The sequence below is a fragment of the Pelodiscus sinensis genome, chromosome 6, assembly GCF_052426305.1.
Source record: "Pelodiscus sinensis isolate ZL-2025 chromosome 6, ASM5242630v1, whole genome shotgun sequence".
Classification (NCBI taxonomy): Eukaryota; Metazoa; Chordata; order Testudines; family Trionychidae; genus Pelodiscus; species Pelodiscus sinensis.
In genome coordinates this window covers 107,575,165-107,599,853 of record NC_143057.1, presented here as the reverse complement: position 1 = coordinate 107,599,853, position 24,689 = coordinate 107,575,165, and the positions used below count along the sequence as shown (strand labels likewise).

Sequence of the window (24,689 nt, the reverse complement as noted above, 5' to 3'; positions counted from 1 at the left end):
GTGGTCTCCTAGGCCTCAGTTCACCTCCCATCTCTGGGTGCAGAATTGTTCCTAGTTGTGACATCCACTCTCCAATACCACACTCCAGTACCTCTCCTTACTGGTTGCCAACAAGGGCCAGTCAGCAGACTCAAACATCTACATCTCATTCTTGGTCACTGGAAGTGCAGTGGGCCGAGTCAGAAGAAGAGTTCAGCCCTTCACTTATAAAAGACAAAAAATCATCACCAGCCCACAAGCCCAGTGTGGCTTCTGCAGTGGAAAAATGAAGGCAGGAGCAATGTCCCACTCATTGGCAGTACTGGAACCCACTGAGTGTAACTTTTATGCTGATCCCTTACTTCCACCATTTCTACCAGACTGCATTGGGCACACTGCCCCAGCGCAACTGGCACTGTAGTCAGAGCACAGTGCCAAATCCAATACAGAGGCAACATAGCAAGCCTTGACACCCTAAAAGCCATCCCCAGTTGAACAAGGGAAAACTGTCCTTCCCCCTGTGGTGTAGTCATCTTTGTTGTCCCTGAATAAAGCAATGGCAGGCACCTTGCAAACGAACAACTGCCCTGATGACTTCCTGGCTCACCAAGCTCTGCTCAGAAGGTTGACTGCCAACTTAAAGTTGGAGGTTGAGAAGCTAGCAGAGGAATGTTATGACCTTTTTAATGTCATACTCTCCTATACTCTGCCCTGAGTTGCATTGCCTTTCCTAAAATTGCTAAGTCTGTTTGTCAGACCCTTCTCCCCCTTCCATTCTGCCTACCTCCAAGAAGGCAGAAATGATGTATTATGTCCTGACAAAGGAATTTGAGTACCAGTATATAAGCAGGGTAATGGTCCTGCTATCGAGGGGAACTTTCCTGGCTTCTAAACTGCCCAGGTGAAACAGGCTAGGATCCCTTTCCCACTTCCTCATAACTCCAACAATGAGCCCAGGATTCCTAGGGGCTTGATTTGCAACCTTGTAATTACCTAGATCCGGGGCTAGGTATTTGCACTCTGGGGAAATATCCAGTGTTTCTGTATGCCGCCTCCTCAAGCCCTGTGTTGCAGGGATGCTATGGGTCACATACTTTCTCTGGCACTGGCCACATGCCTTCAGGGTCTAGGTGGCAGGACCCTTCTCCATGGTGTCAGCCCCCTAACAGGGTTATGATTCTCCTCCAAGTCTGGCCTGCAAGTCTTCCTGGCTAGGGGTGTCTCCTTGCAATGAGTCCTCTGGCTAAGGTCCCCCCTCACCTGCCCCAGCTGCTGACTGCACCTGGCCCCACACTGTCCAGCTCCACTCTCTGTTGTTCTGCTTCAAGCTTCTCTGGCTCCTCTGGTTCTGTGGTTGTGGCTCTCTTCCCAGCCTAGGATCCACCCTCTAAGCTGTGTCTCAGGCTTTGTGGCTGCAGCCCTGCTTTCAGCACAGAATCTACTCTCTGGACTGTTCCTCTGGCTCTTGCCAGCTGGCACAACTTTGCGCCCCAGCTCAGCTCAGCTCAGGGTTCCTGCTCTGTCCTTAGCTCAGCCCCATTCTGTTTGACCCAGGCAATTCCAGCTCACACAAAGGACAGAACCCCCTTGGCCTCCTGACTCCCTCATTACCCTGCCAGCCCTGTCAATCAGGCCTCTTCCCATTATTCCTGGGGACTGTCAGTCTCAGGGTCCTTGTTACTCATGTTCCTTCCCTTTCCTTTTGGTACTCAGAGCTAGCTAAGCAAAAAAACCTCAAACCACTGAGTTTTAGTAAGTGGCCAACAGTCCCCTAACATATATAGCTACCCTCAAGCAGGGGTCCCTCGTTATGTCTGTTATCAACAAAAGGCACAGGCAAGGTCATGTGAGCAGTACTCCAAAATATAAAGATGCCAAGAGGCTGAACTTGTTTGTCAGGAAAGATTATTTGATATCCAGCCTGTAATTTCTGGTGTCTTAACAATTAGGCCCTGCTCAGCAGGTAGAACTTCAGTCTGTGAGACTTCATCAGCAATTTCAAGGAGGTTAACTGCTGTTTACTGAGCCCAGGATTTTGCCACCTTGGTGGAAGAGGGCCAAGTGGTAACGAGAGATATCTTCCAAATGGCCTGGAATGCTGCAAACTTGGCTGCATAGATAGTTGCTTCTGCAATGGTCATGACACAGTTCCTGGCACAGACCCTTCTCATCAGCAGCTACTCCTTTAAGAGTGCAAACACTGCTTATGCCTAGGGGAAGTAGAGGAGGTCCTTCTGGACTTGAAAGGGAAAGGGTTCTATGCTCCTGCTATTCCCTAGTCCCATAGCAAAAGTGATCTCAGACCCATTCAGGACCTGCACTGCCTCAAAAAATATTTCAAGAAGTTGAGTTTTTGCATAGTTTCTCTGCCCCATGTGCCGCAGCTGGAGGCGGGCCGTGGTGAAACTGTCTCTCCTGGGGCAGCCTCATCATGGCCCCAGTTCCTACTCCATGGCAGCCATGTAGCTGAGCCAGCAGGGCCACATGGCAGAGCAGGCTGCCCAAAGAGCCACTGCCCAAAGAGTCCCTCCTGGGGCAGCCTCACCACAGCCCTGATTCCTGCTCCATGGGAGCTACGTGGCCTGGCCAGTGGGGCTGCATTGTGGGTGGCTGCTTTGGAGGGCAGGGTTGCTCTGGGGGTGGCCAGCCCACATGGAGGAGTAGGGTTGCTGCGGGCATTGGGACTGTTTTGGGGGTGGCGGGCCACGTGGTGGAGTTGGGCAGTCCTGTGGTCCCAGGCTGCTCTGGGGGTGAGTAGACTGCATGGGAGAGCGGGTCGCCTCCCGAGCCAGCTGCCGGTGACAGGCTAGAGCTGGGCTTGGTTGCAGCCACGGAAAGATGGGGAGCTTTCTCTGGGGTTCTGTTTTCCTGCTTTGGAGGAAGGTGAGGGTGTGCAGTGCTGCCTTCACATGGGAGTCCTGTACCTGCCTCCTTCAGCCTGCTGCTCTCCACCCTGTTGCACAGAACCAGCCTTGCAGCCTCAGTGTTCCCCACTCCCTGCTCCATTCACCTCCCTTTCTGCCTCGCAGTGCCCCCAGCAAGCAGGCTAAAGATGGCGCTGATGTCACATTCAGCTGCCAGCACCACCACACTGGGCCCTTGTTAGAGGGTGAGTGCTGCCTGGGGAGAGGAAAAAGTATGGGAGGGGTTCCTCTGTCACAAAGCCATGTTGGCCCCTGAGTGCCTGGGTCCCTAGCAGGAAGGTGAAGGTGCCATGGACTGGGCTCCCACGGGTTCCTGCCCCCAGCAGGGCTGAACATCCCAGGGTCTCCCACCTGCTCACCTCCACTATGCCCATTTCCCTGATCCCAACCCATGCTGGTGATTTAGCATTGCAGACCTTCCCTACCCCCAAGATTGGAGCCAGCACCATTTTCCAGGGGCGGGGGGGGGGGGGGGGGGGGAGAGTGGCAGCCCGAGGCCCCATGCTGCATCCAATTTCCAGGGAAGTGTGCACATAGTGCTCCCTCCCCTTTCCACAGGAAAAGCCAGAGCAGAGCCCAGAGCAGAAGACTAAGCGGGGTGCACGGTGGAGAGAGCCCTTTTGCCCATCCTGGGAGAGCAGTGCAGCCCAGATCAGGAGGGTTAAATCTTGGCACACCACTTCAGAAAGGTTGCTGACCCCTTTCCTAGAGTCTGCTGCCATGAAATGAAGATAAACACCTGGGGGTAGTTAATTAGCTCGCTCCCTCAGGCAAGTCATTAAACACATGCAGCCAATTAAAGCTAGGGCACTGCTTTAAAAGGTTTCCTTCAGGTAAGGAGAGTAGGAAGACAAAGAGTGATGGACTGGAAGGAGAAAGGGTGGAACAAGAAGAAGCTGTGTGTGAGCTGAGGACTGACTAGCAGGTACCAGAGGGAGACACTTGGAGGGGTTGTTTGGGGAAGTGGCCCAGGGAAAAAGCTGCTGGTTCAGAAGTATATACAACCCTGACTGTTGCTGCTATATTAGGGTCCCTGGGCTGAAACCTGGAGTAGTGGGTGGGCCCAGGATCCCTCCCATCTTGCTTCACACCAACACAGAGAGGAGACAAGGACTATTGAGGGATCTGCACCCCAAAATCATGAACCAGCCTGTGATGAATATGGCTCAAAAAGCTGTGGACCCTGCCTCATGTAAAGAGAAAGGGGTTGTGTGAAGGGCCACAGTGAGTGTCTAAGGCTAATATTATCCACCAGTAGCATGAGATCCATGGGGTACGGCCAGAGCTTTGCCATACTGAATAATAAAGGGCTGATCCCAGGATCAGGTGCAGCATCACTTCAACCTGGTTTGCTCCACCTGTCACAACCTGGGGCCAGTGTTCCCTCTAATCTGCACAGCTTCACAGGTGACTAATCAGCCCCAGCCAGTCAGAGGCTCAGGGCTCCATGCATGGTGCTGACTGACTGACTGGCTGGAGCTGATTAATCACCTATGAAGCTGTGCTGCCATGTAGCTTAGAGGGAACACTGTCTAGGGCTGATAAAAATGTAAAAAGTCAACCTTAATTCCAGTGCAGTGCATAGAGTTTGTTGGAGCAGTCCTCAAAACTACACAGTCCAGAGCTTGGTTCCAAGCTACGGAGGATCTAATCTTGTTCATGCAAGTCCACTCTCTCACCACCAGTCACACGTGCCTGCAATTGTTAAGCCATCTGGTGGCTTACCTTTACATGCTCTGGCATGTATTATTGTGCTTCTAGATCCTGTAGGTGTGGTTGGCATCGGTGTGTGTCCCAGACAGGGACAGTGTGGGTGGTCAGGGTTCTGGACTACATCACTCACATGGTGGCAAAATCCTCTACTGGTGTTGATGGGATTTCCTTCACAGTTCCGACCCTCATCTCTGATGCCTTGGACCTGGACTGGGGAACCCAACTGGGCAATCTCAGCACACAAGGTCATTGGTCAAGTCACGATCACTTGCTACACATCAAAGTAAGGAAGCTTGCTGTGGTTCTTCTGGCCAATCTTTCCTACCTCATATGGAAAGCAGTGTAGTCCAGATTCTGACAGATAATACAGTAGCTATGTTCTAGATCAGCAAGCATGTCAGAGCCAGATTAACTGCCCTTTGCCACAAAGCTTTTGGGCTCTTGGAATTCTGTGACACGACATCCATCTTGTAGCCACACATCTCCTTATGGCCAGGAATATTATGTGGTCTCTTCAACGGGACCTTCTCATCTAGCCACAAGTGGTGCCCCCATCCAGAAGAGGCATCAGCATCATCTTTCAGACATGGGGGACCCCCCCAAATGGATTTGGTTGTGATGAGGCAGAACAGACAATAGCATGTGTTTACCTCAATTTGAGCAACGAATAGAGGCTCCCTATAAGATACTTTTCTGCTCCCATGATCAGAGGCTCTGTACATCTTCCTCACCAAATACAGTTAATTCATGGGTTCCTTATGAAGATCAAGCAGGAAAGGGCAAAGGTGATCCTCATAGTGCCTGTAGGTGTGGTTGGCATCGGTGTGTGTCCCAGACAGGGACAGTGTGGGTGTCCTTACCAGCACAAACCATGATTTCTCCATGGCTCCTCTGTTAGCAGGTCTGGCCTGAGCAGTAACTGTATCTCAAAACCACAGCAGTCTTTTGTATCTGAACCTGGTGGCACTGTAGCCAATAGCTTGGCTGTTGCATGGTTATACAAAGAGGAGCACCAGTGCTCAGCCAGTGTCCAACACTGCTGTTCTCTTGGGTAGCAGAAAGTCCTCCACCAGTGCGACTTTCTTGACCAAATGGAAGCAGTTCACTTGTTGGACCTTGGATAAAGACATTTGGCCCAAGCAGGCCTTGCTGCAGTTAATCCTGGACTATCTTCTGATCTCAGGCTCCAAGGCATGTCTCTTTCATCCATCAAGGTCCTCTTGGCTTTCCATCCACTGCTTGAGGCTGTCTGTTTTTGCCCTGGACGTGACTGCCATGTTCCTAAAGGGCTCAAGTGTCTCTCTCCTCACATCAGAGACCCTGTTCCTTCATGAGATCTAAATCTCTTGCTTCAGTAGCTCATGGGACCCCACCCTTTAAGACTGTGACTTTCTGCTCTCTCCTTCTTTCCAGGAAAATTGACCTTTGTTGAAACACATCTGCCTGCTGGATCTCTGAGATTAGGGTGTCTATCTCAGAACTGCCCTATATAGTCTTTTATAAAGATGAAGTCCACACCTGGCTTTCTTGATGAAGATGGCCTCACAGTTTCATACAGGCCATGACATTTCCTTACCTGTCTTTTTTTTTTTTTTCCCCCCCAAAGCCACGTAAGTCAGAAGAGGAGCATAGGTTGTATTCCCTAGATATCAGGTTGGTACTTTTTTCTGCACTGAAAGGACCAAGCTGTTCCTCAAGACAACACAATTGTTTGTTACAGGATAAAAGGTTATCCTTGCCGTGTCCACTCAAATAATTTCTTTTTGGATTACTGCCTGAATTTGATGCTGCTATGATCAGGCAAAGGTGCCTCCTCCAACTATTTTAACCATCCATTCAACTAACGCCCAAGCTTCTTCAGCACCTTTTGCTAGGCCAACTACCTACACAAGAAATCTGTACAGTGGCTATCTGGGCATAGGGTTGGTGGTCTAATATACCAGCACACAAGCATGGCACTCTTAGGGGAGCCACAGCCGACCCCATGGATACTGCTAAGGCAAACATCTCCAACATGGGCATGCACACATCTAGGATGAATGGACATAAGCAATATATCTTGAAGAACAACAGTTACCAAAAGGTAGGCAACCACTTTTCCTTACTAAACCACCCATTTTCACAAAGAGGGAGTTGTAACAAGAAGTACAAGAAATACAAAACAGTTGAAGTCAGTGTTAAGATTCCCATTAATTTGAATGACCTCTGCATTTGGAACAATAGAACAAACATTTGCTATGATTATCAAAAAGTTTGTATCATTTGAGATTTGATTTTTTTTTTTTCCCCCTGTTGAAAAAATCTGACAAAGGAATGATCTTTTCCTAGAAAGTTTTTAGATTTTATTACCTAACTATTATCAATATAATTGTTAAAATCAACACTTCCTCTGTAAAATATCTACATTATACTTTCAAGTTCTCAGGGAACTGTTTTGAAATCATCCCCAGGGGACACTCTGTTTTTTCATCATTGAGTTACTATGTCTAAAACTTGTCAGAGGGTACTCTCTGAATTAATGTTTTCTTATCACCTCTTCCTTCTACCTCAGTTTGGTTAACATTGCTATATCCTTGTAATTGATATATCCATTCTGATGTCCACTGTAGCTATTTTTTGTAAAACAAATTCTGCAATCTGCATGAATTAAAAAAATACAAAGCAATATGTGAACACAGGAAACCTAAAGAGGTGTTTTAATGTCTGACTGCAAGTTATGGTGTTTAACTTTAGGTGCCTAAAGCTTGAGAGTAGGGTTCGGATTGTATAAATATATCATTATTCTGAAATAACTGTCTCCACAGAGGAAGCTGCAAAATCTCGACTACAGCTTATAAAGACAAAGGCATTAGCATTTGTTGAAGAGCTAGCAATGAAAGCAGAAGAAACTTACAAATATATGGAAAAGTGGCTTGGAGCCAGGTTCCTAGCAGAAATGTCCAGGTAATACATGGCTAATTTTTATATACATCTGGTATCTTAATAGAATAGAAACTTATAGTAAAGCTGGTAAAAATAATTGTTCAGACAGGATACCTAAGCAAATTATTTGCTTAAATGTACAAAAATTAATTTTGCTTGCTAATTTTATTCTCAGGACTTGGAACTTGATCGTACCTTATGAAATATGCATGATAGTGCTACATGCTTTGGAAAGTTAAACAGAGTAGTCAGCAATATTTTACACTATTTTTTTCTTTTTCCCTTCAGCAAGTAGTTAGGCTTATGAATATCAGTAGAGAGCCCAAAATTTTGTTCATTGGAAACCACAATATCAAGTTGTGGCTCCTGCCATCTTGAAAATTTAGAATCTTGTTTGCTATGCTTTTGCCATTCCAGAATCCTCCTCTATTTAAAAAAAAAAAAAAAAAAAAAACACTCAGTCTGTAAAGCAGTTGATGGAAGTTATTTTAAAGATCATAAAAATATGAGAACCTGCTTTATAACACAAATTAGTCTCCATTGTCCAAGAAGTATACAGATTTGAGTCTAATCATGATGCCCTGACTCTCATGTAGAAGGGGATCTTCTGTATGCAGATCAGACCCTTCCCACTGAGATATCTAAGTACTTATGCCTCCACAGTAATACTATTCCTTGCTCTGTAGAATGTGCTCCAAAGATCCAGGTATCCATGCAGGGACAAATGACCTCTCCTGTTGACTTCCCTACCTATGAGCCACAGGGAGGATTTGTGGGCTCAATAGAGAAAATCTCTCATTGATTAAATATTTCAGAATTTGACTCTCTTACTACTCTTACAATTTAAAGTAATAATTACTTCCTGCATTTCAATTTTTTAGTGTTGACAAATTAACTGAGATTGCACGCCACCACATTGAATGTTCTACCAAAATCCCATATGAACTGGTTTTAGATGAGACAGACTTCTTCATAAACAATGATGTAAAAGTAATTCCAGATCCTATCCCACCACCACGGCCTCCACCTGTAGAGACATCTGTAAATGGTACTCTGACTATTTCACAGCTTAGCACACTGCATAAGCAATTTCTACAGGTGGCACCTAAAGGTAGGAAAAATATTCTTACATATTCCTAAGAGAATGTGTTACCTAATCAAGATTTAGAGTCATTATTAGGAGCTTATTAAACCACTTTTGTTACTTAGAGTACCTAATGCTGTTGCTAACTTAAACTAGTAATTAAAGATGTTACTACTATTACTAAGAGCAAATCCAGAATCCTGGTATCCATTTTCACCTTAATATGAAATCTCTAAACTTAAGTGATCTGTGCAAGAGTGTTTGACCTGAGTTTCTGTATATTCAAATGTTAAGTAACTCTTTAGAACTATCTGTATGCTGTGTGTGCTTTTAAAAGTGGTACCCATCTTGCTTGTCAGAAATTCTAAAAATTCATAAGATAAGAATAATTTTCATATACAAGTTTTTTAATTCAATAATATTTCTAAGTTCAGTGCAGATGGCAGCCATGTTATTAAAAATGACGTCATTTATGTCGTCTTAGCTAAAAGACAACATAGCATTGTTTAAAGTAGTGTTTCTTAAACTTTTTAAGACTGAGGAATACTAAACAATTTTTTTATGGGGAACACCGAGGAGTTTTTGTTGAGGAGGAGGAAAAAAAAAGGTTGGGGTGGGGGGGGGGGAAGGTTGGTGAGAGAGTTATTGGGGGGGGGGGAAGGGTTGGGGGGAAGTAATTGAGCAAAAACAAAGTCGCCTGCCCCTTTAAGCGTGGCCATTTTTAATTCTGTTCTGTGTGGCACACCAGTGTGTCATGGAACCCTGTTTAAAAAACACTGGTTTAAAGTATCTTGAGCTTGCAACATCTGCAGAATGACTCTTGTCAATATACAGCAACCATTCCATAAATATACAAGATATATTTATTTTTTTCTGAAATGCTTGCAGATTAAAATTTCAGCTCAGTTCTGGTTTTGTTAGTGGATTCAGCAATAGCTTATCCCATAAACAGTTTAACTGTAGAACCAACCAACAATTTCATATCATCAGCGACCCTACACCAGTCTCTATAAATCTATCTTGAAATGTGGAAAATCCTGTGTAAAAGATTTTAAGTTTCCATCATGGTTTAATACTGGTTTAAGAATTATGTAAAATAATTTTAGTATTTAAAAATTAATACTTTTCTTTACACATATTTTTCCTGAGTAGGAATATCATGATTAGATTAAATGGAAAATAGTTCAAAATCATTTACACAAGAATACATTAGTCAGTGTCACAAATTATCATCTTTTGTAACAAATGACTACTACCACTGGCAGACACAAATAACCTTGTGTAATTAAAAGTTGTAATCATACTTACCGAGTGTAACACATTGAAATTCATGAAGGCCCACTAAGGGTTAATTTGGCCCTTTAAATGCATGTCATTATATATTTATAGAGAGAAAGCAAACTTGAAAACTGTTCTCTTTTAAAGAGATGTCTATCCGTCTTGTGTATATGTATGAGAGAGAAAATGTTCCAAACTAGAGTTCAGCAAATAAAGTAACAGTATTGTGCATATAACTAATTATAAGAAGCAGGGAGTATCTTATATTTGCATTGATTTATAGAGTTCCATTGTAACGAAGCAGACTTCAGACATGTCTGGTCACTCCTTCAAGGAGATTTTGTGTTAGATTTATGTATTGGATATATGAGATTATAAAAAGTGTCTAACAGACTTTTAAACTTGAAATTTCTGTATAGATAAATGCAACAATAATTTCCATCATAGATTGATGCCAACCAGTTCAGTTTTGCAGCAAAAAATTGAAGAATGTCACCTCCCCCCAAAGTTGCTTTTTATGTTGCATCCCACTCTAGTAAAAGAAAGGTCAACAGACTCAAGCTATTTTGACCCAACGGGGGAACAGATTCCAAAATCAAGGAGCCCTCATTGAGAATGCCCTAGCAGCAGTTCCCTCTTTTAAAGTCAAAAGGACTGCAGTTCAAGAGTCTCTACTGATCTCTGCAGTATAGCACAGGAAAAAGTCCAGTCTCTCAAGTAGGCAGGTCATGGATTAAGGATGTTAAAATGTGATTACAGGCAGTCCCCGGGTTACGTACAAGATAGGGACTGTAGGTTTGTTCTTAAGTTGAATGGGGAGCAAAGCGGCGGAACACGCGGGCAGCCCAGACGCGTCTGGGCTGTCTGCTGCCCGCGTGCTCTGCGGCTTTGCTCTGCTTTGCTCCCCATCCCCCTGGTCTGCAGACCAGGGGGACAGGGAGCAAAGCAGCGGAACATGCTTTGCTAGTAGAGGCAGTGGAGGGGTAGAAACAGCGCCTTAGAGAAAGTGCTGGAGGGGAACTGGCTTTTAAGTAGGCTACCCCCATCACTGGCTCCTGTCCCCCCTGCCCCTTGCTGCCTCTTAGAGAGGCAGCAAGGGGAAGGGTACCAGAGAAAGCACAGGGCAAGGGGGACTGCTTGAGTCCCTGCTTGCCCCATGCCCCCTGTGGCACTTCTGCTTTGAAATGTACAAGAGCCCTACAGGGCTTTTGTACATTTCAAAAGCAGAAGCACCCGCAGCGGGAACCGCCACAAGCGGGATTGAAGCAGTTCCCACTTGCATCATTTCCCGCTCTTCCTCTGCCTCCTGCAGAGATAGCGCTGGGGTGAACGGCTTTACCAGCACCAGCTCCTGTTCTTCCCCCTCTCCCCCGCTGATGTTAGAGGCAGCAAGGCGGGGAGTGACTAGTCGATTTAGCTATCCGATAAGTATTTGCTTATCGGATAGTTGACTAGTTGCTTACATCCTATCATGTACATATAAGCTTTGTTGTTATTTTATATTATTGGTATTATGGTAATGTTAGTGGCCAGGAACCCACAGGATCAGAAATAACTCCTTAAACTCTACCTAGAAGCCTGCAGGTACTAACTGAAGATAACAAGCACTGGCGTAATGTCATTATAGATACATATAGCTTTCTTAACAAGTTGCATTCTTCTCTTTGTTCAGTGTTTGAATGGATTTAAGTTGTAGCCCATGAAGAGCACATGCCAGTAATTTAATTCTGCCGTGACAAAGGCACGAGTTATGGGAACAAGAGTTATCTCTTCCCCCCCCCCCCCCCCCGTTGTACTAAGAAACAAATCAATACATCTAAACTTCGAGTCCTGGCCAGATACAAATGAAAGAGAACAATCCTGCTTCCTGCTGAAATGTGATTATCCTACAGTAATTAGGAAACCAACCAGGTACTTCATTTGCACTTGTCAGTGACAAGTGAAAGACAGACATCTTAATCAGAGGCAGATATAATTCTCACTGTATCTTCTGATTGGTTCCTGTACCAATCAACCCATCTACATTGAGCTTTAGGCAACTCATGCTCCAATAAAGCCAACCACTGGATATTCTACTGCTATCTGGGGAAGAGGGAACAGAAATAAAAGATTGAAATCATGTCAGTGAAAAGAAGCACAGTTCATGCAGTTTCACTGACCATCCTAATAATCCTATATAAATGTTGAACAAGAAGTTTAGCACTTCCACAGAGAAATGGCAATTACCAAACACTCGTTTTTGGGAACTGTGAGAAACAGATTGAGGACAACCCTTTCCCTTCCGCCAAGGTCCATTCATGTGTTCCATAGAACCTTACTGTTGTCAGTGGTGTTGAAAGCATATACAGCCTTTATTCACTACTAGAATCCTGGTTGTAACCTGAGTTGACCAAAGAAATCTGAGATAGGTAGGTAATTTTAACCATGAAGGAAAGATTATGTATAGGACTCTAGGTAAACTGATAAATCAGCATTAATTTTTGGCATCTTGAGCTAAAATCTTATCTGTTGTTCTTTAAGAGAAGCCAGCTGCATACACTTAATTATCTCTGGGTTCACAACCCCCCTAGGTGCAGGAAGGACATGAATCCAGAACTAATGTTTGGGGCCCACAGATCAGCCTCTAGTACTTCACAGAGCATGACTGACTGAAACAGATGACCACATTTGTCCCCCCCCCCCCCAGTTGCCCTGCTTCCACAAAAGCAGACCGTATGTCAGAATCAAAATCAATAGCAGTTTCCTCACAAACAAAACTAGTGTCATCATCTGAGTGGAGTCAGTTGAATTGACCAAGTTATCCGTCATCTGAAAAGTCTGCAGAACAAGATTTGGTAGATGTTATATGCTGATATGCCATTCACCAGAGAGATGACAAGAGGGAAAACCATTGGGAACAAAACTATTTTTTTTTCCTCTCTAGTTTAAATCTGTATTAGTAGCTGGAGTAGAAGTATTTGTAGTATGATAATGTCTTCTAAACACCAAACACATAAGAATATAAAAATAGATTATACCTATCCCAGAAAGCTTATGTTCAAAGCACATGGCAAAAAACAACAGATGGATGCAACAAACAAATGAGGGAGGATAATATGAAAATAAGACTGTTACAATTTGTATAAGAAGAAGAGATCACAGCCCAACAGCATTCCTCTTTAATTTCTCTCTCCTGTCTTGTCTTTTTGCACAAGAATCTAGGTTCTCTAGTTATTAAGGCCAGTCACACTCACCCAGGCCTCCAACAACTCCTAAACTTCTAGAGCTCTCATTGCTTCCAGCTAAATAATAATAAAAAATATTGTTCAATCCTAATTCATGTGAATTGTCCTCAGATTACTTGTGATAGTAAAGTTATCAGATTACTTATGGAGTATTAATATAGATACTTACAGATATACAATACCTACTAATATTAATCCTAACACCTTTATGACATATGTTCATTTTCCCTCCACCAGAAAGGTTAAATGACTAGACAATATATTTGAATAAAATTAAAAAAACAAGTCTTCTATAGTATGTAAATAACCAAAAAAAAATTGAATTTGAAGTCTCATCAGAATCCAGGCAAAAGATTTAAGAATTAGAGTACCAAGTTGTCTAAGTATAACATTACTGTGATTTCATATAACAGAATTTCCATTAAATGCATTCTCTCAATATACCTCTCTGGAAAACCAGAGAAAAGAGGAAAAACAGGAGAGAGGATTAATTTTGGAAGAAACAAACATGTAAAGTGACTTTTCACACACAATTTGGATGGAAAATATTTTTTAAATGAGAAAAGGATGTCTTGGTGATTTATTTAATAGATTGACAAAATCAGAGGAGAAAAGGCAAATCCAATATATTTTAACAATAGAGTTTGGACATAAAATTCAGTCATCAAAAATCAAATTTTAAAGAGTCTTATGTTTCCTAGGACTGTAAAGTAATAAAGAGCGGCTGGTGCTTCACAGACAACTTTGTTCTGTTCTTCACCCTTGGTTCTCTATGGAGATACCTTATTCAGAACTCTGAGCATCGATGGAGGAAAAAAACCAGACTTGTACTGGACCTAAATATATACTGGTGTAATTGCTCAGTTAACAAGAATACCTAATTCACTCTACATGCATCTGACGAAGTGGGTCTTTGCCCATGAAAGCTTATGCTCCTACACTTCAGTTAGTCTATAAGGTGCCACAGAACTCCTCGCTGCTTTTTCAAGAATACCTAAGAATCATTTCTATGTTAGTAGTATTGTATTAATTTGAGGAGAATTTTCAATGTTTGTTGGGTCCATGAAGTCTTTTGATCAGTTTTCTTATGGTAATTTAATGTATACCCCCCTGATGAATGTGCTGTATTGTTCTCTAGTATGGGTGTCCATTTTCTATAATATAAGACCCATGACAAATCAGAAATTGATCCAGTCAGCATTGATCCAGTCCCCCACTGCTACCACCACCATGTTGTTTATCTTGTTAGCAAAATCCAGTTGCCTACTTGTTTCTCTGATCTGATCTCCTCTGCCTTCCTTCTGCAGCACTTTATGATTGGATTCATTTCTAAAAATATATCTTTTATTTTTTCTGGAACTTATACAAATGTGCCCAGATGGATCCTATTTTGAATTCACCTGCTTTGCATTTTCAAACTAGCTACAATAAATTCTGTCCCAATTCTTTCCTTCTATTTATATTTGATATGCATAAGCATGTTTGTATCCAGATTCTGCCATTTCTTCACAATCATGACCTGTATGAAACATCTGTCCAATTTGTAGAGCTAGCCATTCAGCTGAAACAACCATGAATCAAATCTGTGTTTACTTCTCTATTCTAAACCAAATAATAATTTAGAATAATTCTAGGTTTAGACACAGAGAAACACAGACATCTTAGACCTGAGCTGCCCTCCTTTGAAGGTTACACATACAGTTTGAAGGTTATCTTTCTAATCAGTCATGATGGATTATTAGTAATAAAAATTTATCCCAGACCTCACTATTTCAATATTATCAAATATAGGATACCCATTGGCCACCATATTCTTATCACTATGGGTATGTCTAAACTACATGGCTCCATCGACGGAGCCATGTAGATTTGTTGTTTTGGCAAAGGTAAATGAAGCCGCGATTTAAATGATCGCGGCTTCATTTACATGGCTGCCGCGCTGAGCCAACAAACAACTGATCAGCTGTTTGTCTGCTCAGCGCGCTAGGTTGGACGCTCCCCTGCCGACATCAAAGCCCTTTGTCGGCAGCCCCGTTATTCCTCGTGGGATGAGGTTTACCGGGGCTGCCGACAAAGGGCTTTGATTTCGGCAGGGGAGTGTCCAGACTAGCGCGCTGAGCGGACAAACAGCTGATCAGCTGTTTGTCGGCTCAGCGTGGCAGCCATGTAAATGTAAATGAAGCCGCGATCATTTAAATCGCGGCTTCATTTACCTTTGCCTATGTGTCTAATCTACATGCCTCTGATGACAGAGGCATGTAGTCTAGACACAGCCTATATGTATCAAACTGCAAGTGCTATGAACCTGTCATCAGTTTAATTATTTTGCATTATTGAATTAGAAATAACTAAATTTAAGACTACAGTTAATTCAATTGAAATTCTATCTTTCAGTGGGAGTTTTGCCTGAGTAAGGAATTCAGAACTGATTTCAAATATCTTCTATAATGCATACTAAAAGGGATTCAGATTTATGTTCTATTCCTAGCACTTTTGAAACAGTAAACCTATTTAACCGTAATGTGATGTTAAATATGAGTTGGAACTGTATTTTTTTTTTTGTAGGAATAGGTAATCAGACCTCCATATCTAGTATTGATTTTTTTTTCCTAAGAGCAATTTTTCTTTCATTATATTTCTTTCAAAAGTAGAAAATATTGTACAGTAGACTTTCGTAATCCGGAACCTATGGGACCTAGGTGGTGCCGGATTATCAAATATGCCAGACTATCAGGAGGTACTATAAACTGGTTCTATATATACTGTATATAAAGTGTTCTTAACCCTTTTTATTGTACATACTGTATACAGTATACTGTAATGTTTTAGTTTTTTTAAGCCTTTTTTACCCTTTTCGTTCAGTTCAGCTGCTGCCACTGTTACCTTGTAACTCATTTTTTGCCGAAGCTCACTCACTAGGCTCTTGCCATTTTGATGCTGGACTATCAGGAGTACCGGACTATTGGAGTTTTACTGTAGTTATTTTGATTCTTATTCATCATTTATCTCTCCTGTTAGATCTGTTACTTAATCATGTCTGTTTCATTTATTTAATATTTCAAAATTCTGTCTCTGCAGAATTTTAGATAATTACTTTTATAAAACATCTTCTCTAGAAGAATCGTGTGTGTGTGTGTGTGTGTGTGTGTGTGTGTGTGTGCCTACACATAAATTGTCTGTATCTATTTAGGTTTTAAGATACTCATCAGTATGGTATAGGAAAAACCTATGTCCCTCGCTGTACACACGGGAATATGCATCCATTTGCATACATTCACAATTACTTCACCCATTTGCTTGCTACTGAAGTGCCATTGACTCTGATGTTGAACATACCGAGCCCTTAGCAACATCAAGAGTTGATCATAAATTATTGAAACTTGATTTCAAATAAAAAAAAAAGTGGTGGAGAGGATTTTCATTAAACATTTTCCCTGTTTTTTCAGCCAGGTCTGATCATTCTTATCTTAATTGTTAAAAGGGTCTTCTTACTGCTTCATACTTTGCTGCTCATATAATTTTCCATCCCTGTCATGTCTGTGATATCTTTCAGTTTGGGCAACTGCACTATTTACCTCTGAAATTGGCACTGAAACTCAAAATCTATAATCAATAACTTTTTAAAAGTTCTTTAAAATTTATTTTTGTATGAGCTAGTTTCATGTTTATCCTCTCTCATAATCCAGGCACAATGATTAATATTTACTTCTTCCATCTTTACTGCTATGGTTTGCCTTAATCACTTAAGATAAATTCTGGTATATATGCTATTTGTTCCTGTACTTATTTCTATGACCTTTAAAAATATAATTTTATTTTTACTCTGTGGTTTTATTTTATTGTTGTAACATGCCTAATTTAGTTGAAAGGACATATTTGTTACATTATTATGTTATCTGGATTCACTACTTACTGAAACATGTTAATTCTTAAGGTTGCTGTATATATCAGTAAATAACATTTACTTTGGAAAATGGCCTGGTTAAAATAATTCCACATGTTATAATTTTTTACATTTATTTTCCTTCTGTCTTCAAAGCAGAAAATTTTCATATGAAACTAAGATACTTATATATCTTCAACTGCTGTAAATTGTCATAGCTCCAGTGATCTTAAAGGAACTATGACAGTTTGCACCATCTGAGACTCTGTCCCTTCGTCCTTAAATCTTAGCCATTCATCTCCTAGTGTTGCTTATTCCCCAAATAATATTATAATCCTTTCCTTTTAAATAGACAGTTAACTTCTGTTGGAAATAAGGATAGGTCTACACTACAGGGGAAAATTGCATTAAGGTATGCAATTCCAGCTACATAAAAAACATAGCTGTAGTCAATGCATCTTAAGTGCCTTCCTCAAAGCAGGAAGTCAATGGAAGAAATGCTCCCAACAATTTCCCTTACTCCTCATGAGAAGTAGGAGTACCGGCACTGATGGGGGTGCCCTCAGCATACAATTTAGCATGTCTTTCGTAGGCCCACTAAATTGAACGCCAACAGATTGACCACTGCAGTGTTGATCTTCCCACAAGTAGAGATGTGGTTTAAAAGGAGCTGTAGAAGAATTTTACAGCCATACTACCTCAAACTGTCAGCTTGATGGACTGCATAACCAACAAAATGTCAGATTAGTTACATGTCTGTAGACATGAAGGAAAAATTTGTGTACTACAAGAAGTGGTAACATTGATTCGTTAAGTGTCTTTCTCTGTGTCAGTCTTGGGCAAATCTCCCACGTTTATGTTAGAGTGCTATGTGTAAAAGAAGGTGCTGTCTTTCAGATCAGATCTACAACTGAACACTCAACTGTTTGTAATTGGTGAAAGTGCTATAGGACTTTTGCAGCCATGTCATAGAAACATAGGGCTGGAAGGGACCTCAAGAACTCATTACATTCAGGCTTTCTGTGCTTTCACAGTACTAAATCTAAACCATCCCTGATAGATGTTTGTGCAACTTGTTTTTAAAAGTTTCCAAAGATAGGAACTCCACAACCTTCCTTGTAAGCCTATTCCAGAGCTAATTCCCTTTATAGTTAGAAAGCTTTTCCTAATATCTAACTTAAATATCCTTTACTGCAGAATGAGTCCATCATTTCTTGCTCTACTTTCAGTGGACATGGAGAACAACTGATCACTGTTCTCTTTAAAATAGTCATTAGCATACTGAAAGACATCGAGTAATCCTGTGGCACCTTAGACTAACAAAAATATATAGTATCATGAGCTTTTGTGGGTAAATCTGACAGTATTACCTCCCCCCCCATATCATCTTTTTTCAAAATTAAATATAACCAGATATTTTTAATCTTTCCTCAGTCAGGTTTTCTGATTTTTTTTTTTTTTTTTCATTTTCGTTGTTCTTCTCTGGACTCTTCCCAGTTTGTCCACACCTTTCCCAAATTGGGGTGCCTAGAATAAGACACAGTACTCTAGTCAAGGCCTCAACAATGCTGAGTAGAGTGGAACAATTACTTCCTGTGTTTTACATAAAATACTGTAGTAAATACAGCTAGAATCATATTTGCCTTTTTTGTAGCTACAGCACATTAGCCGTTTATATTGAGTTTGTGGTTCACTATAACCCCCAAATCCTTTTCACCAGTACTACTACCAAGGGAGTTATTCCCTACTTTGTAGTTGTATATTTGCTTTTGCACTTGTCTTTTAATGACTTTTGCCTTGTTGAATTCAGACAAATTCTCTGATTTACCAAGATCATTTTGAGTTTTAAACTTATCCTCCGAAGTGCTTACAATCCCTCCCAGCTTCATGTCATTTTCAGATTTTATAAGTGTACTTCCCACTCCATTATCCAGGTCATTAATGGAAATACTGAGTAGTACCAAACCCAGGACCAATCTCTGCAGAATCCCACCAGATACACCCATTCGGTCTAACAGTAAAACATTGACAAGTATTCTTTGAGTATGGTCTTTCAACCAGTTGTGTATCCATCATGTAATACTTTTAATGATATCATATTGCCTTACTTTGCTTATGAGACTGTCATGCAGAACTATGTCAAAAAGTTTGCAAACATAGTGTTACCTTGTCCTTAGTAAATTCCATTTAAGTAATATTTTGTGTACCAAACTCACCTGTGTTACTCTAGAGAACATAATTACCTCTTTTCTTGTCCCATGTGTGTATGTGTGTGTTTGTGTGTGTGTATGAATGATATACCTGTCACAGTTACTGAAGCTGTAAACTGTTTTGGAATCCATCTGATTTTATCATTCTTGGCCAAATCCTTGACTTAAGCAATACCAGTAAAGAGTGTTGTAGTCCTTTATAAGCAAACTAGATATCAATAGTGCAGATAGACAGGCCACAGTAATATCAATATTAATAGAAGCCCCATGCCTAGTCACAGGAAATGAGGTGCACTTGTGTATTGAGCCTTAGGTCTGCAATATCTTCCATGCAGCAGACTTCCACAAGGTAAGAGGAGTTATACATTAATCAGAAGGTTAATATTTTGTATGTGAGTGAGATTCACTGGGAAAATCACTTTTTTTTTTTTTCATTTTCTGAAGACCCAGTATCTCTTCTGGTCAATGACACCATTTCAGAGCTGTCTCATAGGAGTGTTGCATTATGGAGATGTGTCCTCTTTGAAGTCCCTCTACTTGGCTATCAGACAAGAGGAATCAGCGCCACACTCTCCAATAAAAAATCAGGAATCCACTGAGCATGTTCAGTGCCATAACATTTTCCCTGAAAAGATTCAGATTTCATATCTGTCATATGTCTTCAGTTCAGGATTTTGTGTTACCTCCATATGAAGGCCTAATGAGTATTAACTATGTGTGTCTTGAAAAACCAAAATTAGAAACAGTTGCTCTCACTCTAGACAATTTCTGTGTTCAAGCCCCAATCAGAGAAGGTATTTAAATTTTTTGTGTTTTTCCTAGGTGAGATATTCAGCAAAGATGCAAGCGATTTTTCTACTGATATAACTGTCCAGTTTCTATAGTCAGTTTGTATTGTGAAATGTTGTCTATACACACACTTACCAAGTGTTATCAGTGTTATGAGAACGTTCTGTTGTAAGGTGTCCAAAACTTAAATTCGTTCCTCGGTAATTTTATTTTACTTTTTGAGATCTCTTTTAGTCTCTTATTTTGTTTTAGAGGTATTTATCCATGACTAGTCCCATTAATTGAACTCTTCCCCTTCTGCTTTTCTCACATGTATTGTATTATATTATATTTTATATTATCTTATATTACTATGTATCTAGCTTGTGATGATACAAAACTGTTCTTAACAGTTTGTGGAGAATTTTTGCTATTATATTTTTGAGATATTCTTTAAGAGTGGGGAATATACCAGAAAAATATTTAAATCAGAGAAAGATGCTTACTTGTAATTGCTATTTTCTGGCAGTATATGTTGTGATAGACCACCGTAATCTACCTTCTTGTTGTATAGTTTGAGGTTTCTTTTGCTATTTTTTAATAATATTATAAAAGTATTTCATTTCCTACTAAGGAGGAACTGGCAACTGATACAAACTGCAAAAACACAATACAAACTGCAAAAAGTTAGTACTGCAGGGATGGTGCAAGATGACCTCTATGGAAACCAAGCTTGAGGGGTTCCTATCATGCCTGCATGCAGAAACCTGGCTCCAGGAACAGTGATCTGTTGCAACATATATCTTGAAATGGTAGTCATTTCAGGCAAGTCATTACCTCATGCATATCTATGAAGATAAACCTCTAGAAAGGAAACTCTATTGGCTAGATTGTGATTTTTAGCCACAACTATAAGTAAGGTGTGATATATAAACTTCCCCATCCCAGGAGCAGATCTCTCAACTGTGCCTCAGAGACTCCCTCTTGGGTCACATTTCCTCCTCTTCTTTGATTCCTTGGAGTAGTGCTTTTCTCCTGCTATATACCTGCAGCCAATCTCTGCTGGCCAGCAAGGAGCCTTGGTGGAGTCAGTCCAAGCCCAAAGGGTGAAAGAGAAATATTTATTCCATCTTTCTCTTGCATGGATATATTAGTTAAATTGGAGAAGACGGGAATTAGTACAAGACTCAAAAAGGAAGGTAAGAAACTAGTTAAAAGGAAAATTACAATGGGTTGTGCTGAAAGGTGAGCATTTAGGCTGGAAGGTTACTAATAGAGTTTCTCAAAGATTAGTCTGGGAACCAATCTTTTTTTGAATATTTTCATTAGTGACCTTGGCACAAAGAGTGGGAGTGCACTAATAAAAATCTGTGGATAATAAGAAGTTGGGAGGTATTGCCAGAATGGAGAAGGACCAGAATCATACAAGGAGATGTGGACAATCTTGAAAACTGGAGTATTAGAAATGGCAGGAAATTTAGTTTTGCAAAGTACCAGGTCACACACTTATACTTTAATATCAGGAATTTCTGTTATAATCTGGACACATCAGTTGAAAGCAACAGGAGGAGAAAGGTGTATTGGTCACCACAGGATAACTATGAGCTGCTAATATGATGTGATGATGAAAAGAGCTAATGTAATGCTTGGGTGCATTAGGTGAGGTATTTCCAATAGAGAGACTAGATTTTTATTACCATTATACAAGACATTGGTGAAATGACATCTGGAATAGTGTGTGTAATTCTGGTCTCCTATTTTTAAGAAAGATAAATTCAAACTGGAACAGATGTGAAGAGCTACTGAAGTAAACAAAATAATACCTTACAAGAGGAGACTTAAGGAGCGTGGCTTACTTAACCTAAACAAAATGAAGGATGAGGGTACATATGATTGTTCTCTATAAATACAGCAGAGGATAAATACCAGGAAGGGAGAAGAATTATTAAGATATGGCACAAGACATTGGCACAAAGATAAATGGATAAAACTGGCCATCAGTAAATTTGGGCTTGAAATTATACGAATCTTTCTAACCATCAGTGGAGCAAAATTCTGGAACAGACTTTCCAGGGGAGTAGTGGGAGCAAAAAATCTTAACTTATTTCAATATTAGAGCTTAATAAATGTATGAAATGGATATTATAATTAAATTGCTTACAATGGCAAACAGCCCATCTTTGATTGCTGTTAGCTATTATCTCCAATGGCCAGAGATGGGACATTAAATTGGAAAGACTCGATTACCCAGAGAATTCTTTCCCTGACTGGTTGGTCTTACCCATATGGTCAAGGTCTAACTCTTTGTGATATGAGAAGTCAAAAGGGAATTTTCCTTTCAGTGAGATTTGCAGAGAGCCTGTGTATGAGTGGAAGGGTTGGTTGGTTTGTTATCTTTCTGCAGCATGGGACGTGGCTTATTTGCTGGTTTGAACTAGAGAAATGGTGAGTTCTCTGTGTTTTAAGTCTTTAAATCAAAATTTGAGGACTTTAGTAATTTAGTCAAGCTATGGAACTATTACAGGAGTGGGCAGGCAAAGTTCTGTGCAGGAATCAGGCAAGATGATCATGATGGTTCCAACTAGCCTTAAAGTTTCAGAATGTATGAGTTCAAATCAAAACCAAACCCCAAATGATGATTTTTTTAATTATAGCCATAAAAGCATTGAAGCATTTTAAAGGCAAGAATATCCCTCCTAACAAGAACAAAGACATTGACGAAGGAAAAGAGAGACAATATTTTGAACATCAAGCAAAGGGGAATCACCAGTTTCTGAAAACATGGCTAACGAAATACCCCTGGCTAAAGTATGATGGTAAAAAAGGAATAATGTTCTGTGCCTTGTGTCGCAAGCATAATGTGAACTTGGGGGAAAACATACATAACTTTTGTTCTGGGTCTGACATTTTTAAGCTTGAATTTATAAATATACATCAGAGCAGTGAAGCTCATGCCTGGGCTAGTTGCATGGAAGCTGCCAGCAATGCTACAGGAGACCAAGCTTCTACTGAGCAGATGCTAAAGAGCATGAGCAAAGTAACTTTAGGAAGAATAGAAAATATTTTTAGAACATGCCATGCCATAGCCAAGTGTGGACGTCCTTTCACAGATATTGACTGGATGTGCAAACTGGATGACATGAAAGGTGTGGACATTGGTTCTATGTTCAGAAATGGCAAGTCAGCAAGAACATTTATACATTATATTGCTGAAGTAGAACGTAGAGCCTTGAAAGAAAAACTCGAAAAGTGTAAGTTCTTCTCCCTCATTAGTGATGGAGTTGCAGACAATGCAATCAAAGAAGCTGCTGTTGTATATGTACGCTTTGCATATAAAGGAAAAGTCCACTGCCAGATTGTTGGGGTTCAATCAGTTGACAAATCTGATGCTTCAACTGTAAAGAATGCCATTGTAAAAACTTTGCAAATCAATCTTCAGCTCAACCTGTCAAGTCAAGACTGGTCAAGAAAACTAGTTGGGTTTGGGAGTGATGGTGCAGAAGTCATGGTAGGAGAAAACAATGGGGTAGCTAAGCTGCTGAAGGAAATTCAGCCTTGTGTGCAGTCTGTGCATTGTTTTGCTCATCGACTTGAACTGGCTTACAAGGAAGCACTGAAAAGCATTCAGCTATACACAACTTTAATTGGTCTCTTGCAAAATATATATTATTTTTATCATAATTCACCTTTAAATAAGACCAATCTCAAATCCACATATGAAACTCTTAAGCTACGTCCAGCGATTCCTTCTCGAATTGGTGGCACCCGGTGGCTTTCTCGCTTACAGACAGCTCTTCAGATCCTTCTTAAGAGTTATCCTGCCATTCTCCTACATATGAGTAAGGTAAGTGATTTAAAAATTGTATGTGATCTGAGGGGGAAGGCAAGATCACGACTACTTGTTTGTCATAATTTTCATTGATATGTATTTTCTTGTTCCAGTTGCAAGGGGATCCAAGCACCTCACATCACCAAAAAGTCAAAGGCCTTCTAAAGCTCCTTTTGAAAATGGAGGTTGTCAAGTTCTCTCACTTTTTGCTGGATATCATTAATGTACTCAACATTCTATCCCGTGTTACGCAGGATCGTAACTCTTCCATTGCAGATATATTTTCAACCATGCAGTCGACACTGGAAACACTACAAATGTATAAAACAAGGTTGGTGTATTTAAACATTAAACTAGATATTTTAGCTTAAAGTATGAGAAAAAGATTAATATTTCGTTTGGGTTCTGCATTTTTTAGATCTGGTCCAAAGGAGCGCCTAGTGGAGACAGTTACACACTTTCATGGTCACCAGCTTGTAGGAAATGGAAATATCTTACCTGTAAGAACCAAAGTATTAAGCAATCTTGTGAGGATGCTACGTGATTGTTTCTGTGATGCTAGCCAAGATGTTTTGAGAGCAACAACCATTGGAAGTTTTAAACTTTGGCCAGAAAAGATCAAACAAGGTATGGAAAACTATGCACTGGCTATCTGAATAAATCTGAATTATTTGTATTTTCTTTAAGTTACGCAGATTTTTTCTTTCACCTTTGCTACAGAATTTGGTGAAAGGGAGGTGTCCGTCCTAACTAAGCATTATGAACCAGTACTGGAAGGTGCCAATGTAAAAGTTGATGAGGTTGACACCGAATGGAGCATGCTAAAATTAGAGCTATATGACAGGTAATAAAGATAACTCAAATTGTGCAAGCTC

The 24,689-nt window shown here is 40.7% G+C and overlaps 1 protein-coding gene across 6 annotated transcripts in view; it reads left to right on the top strand.

Moving 5' to 3' along the window:
- Positions 1-24,689, top strand: part of SPEF2 (sperm flagellar and cilia associated 2) — a 208,488-nt gene that overhangs the window by 118,861 nt on the left and 64,938 nt on the right. For 2 of the 6 annotated variants that reach the window (XM_089779424.1, XM_014570185.4), the window contains 2 exons: positions 7,421-7,559; positions 8,420-8,649. In XM_089779424.1, coding sequence (XP_089635550.1) covers positions 7,421-7,559; positions 8,420-8,649 — 369 coding nt within the window. Of the gene's footprint in view, positions 1-3,623; positions 3,829-7,420; positions 7,560-8,419; positions 8,650-13,825; positions 15,019-15,267; positions 21,869-22,639; positions 23,830-23,927; positions 24,146-24,232; positions 24,442-24,534; positions 24,659-24,689 lie in introns of those variants that run through there. The other 4 variants (XM_089779422.1, XM_075932547.2, XM_089779423.1 and 1 more) reach the window with 4 other exon arrangements.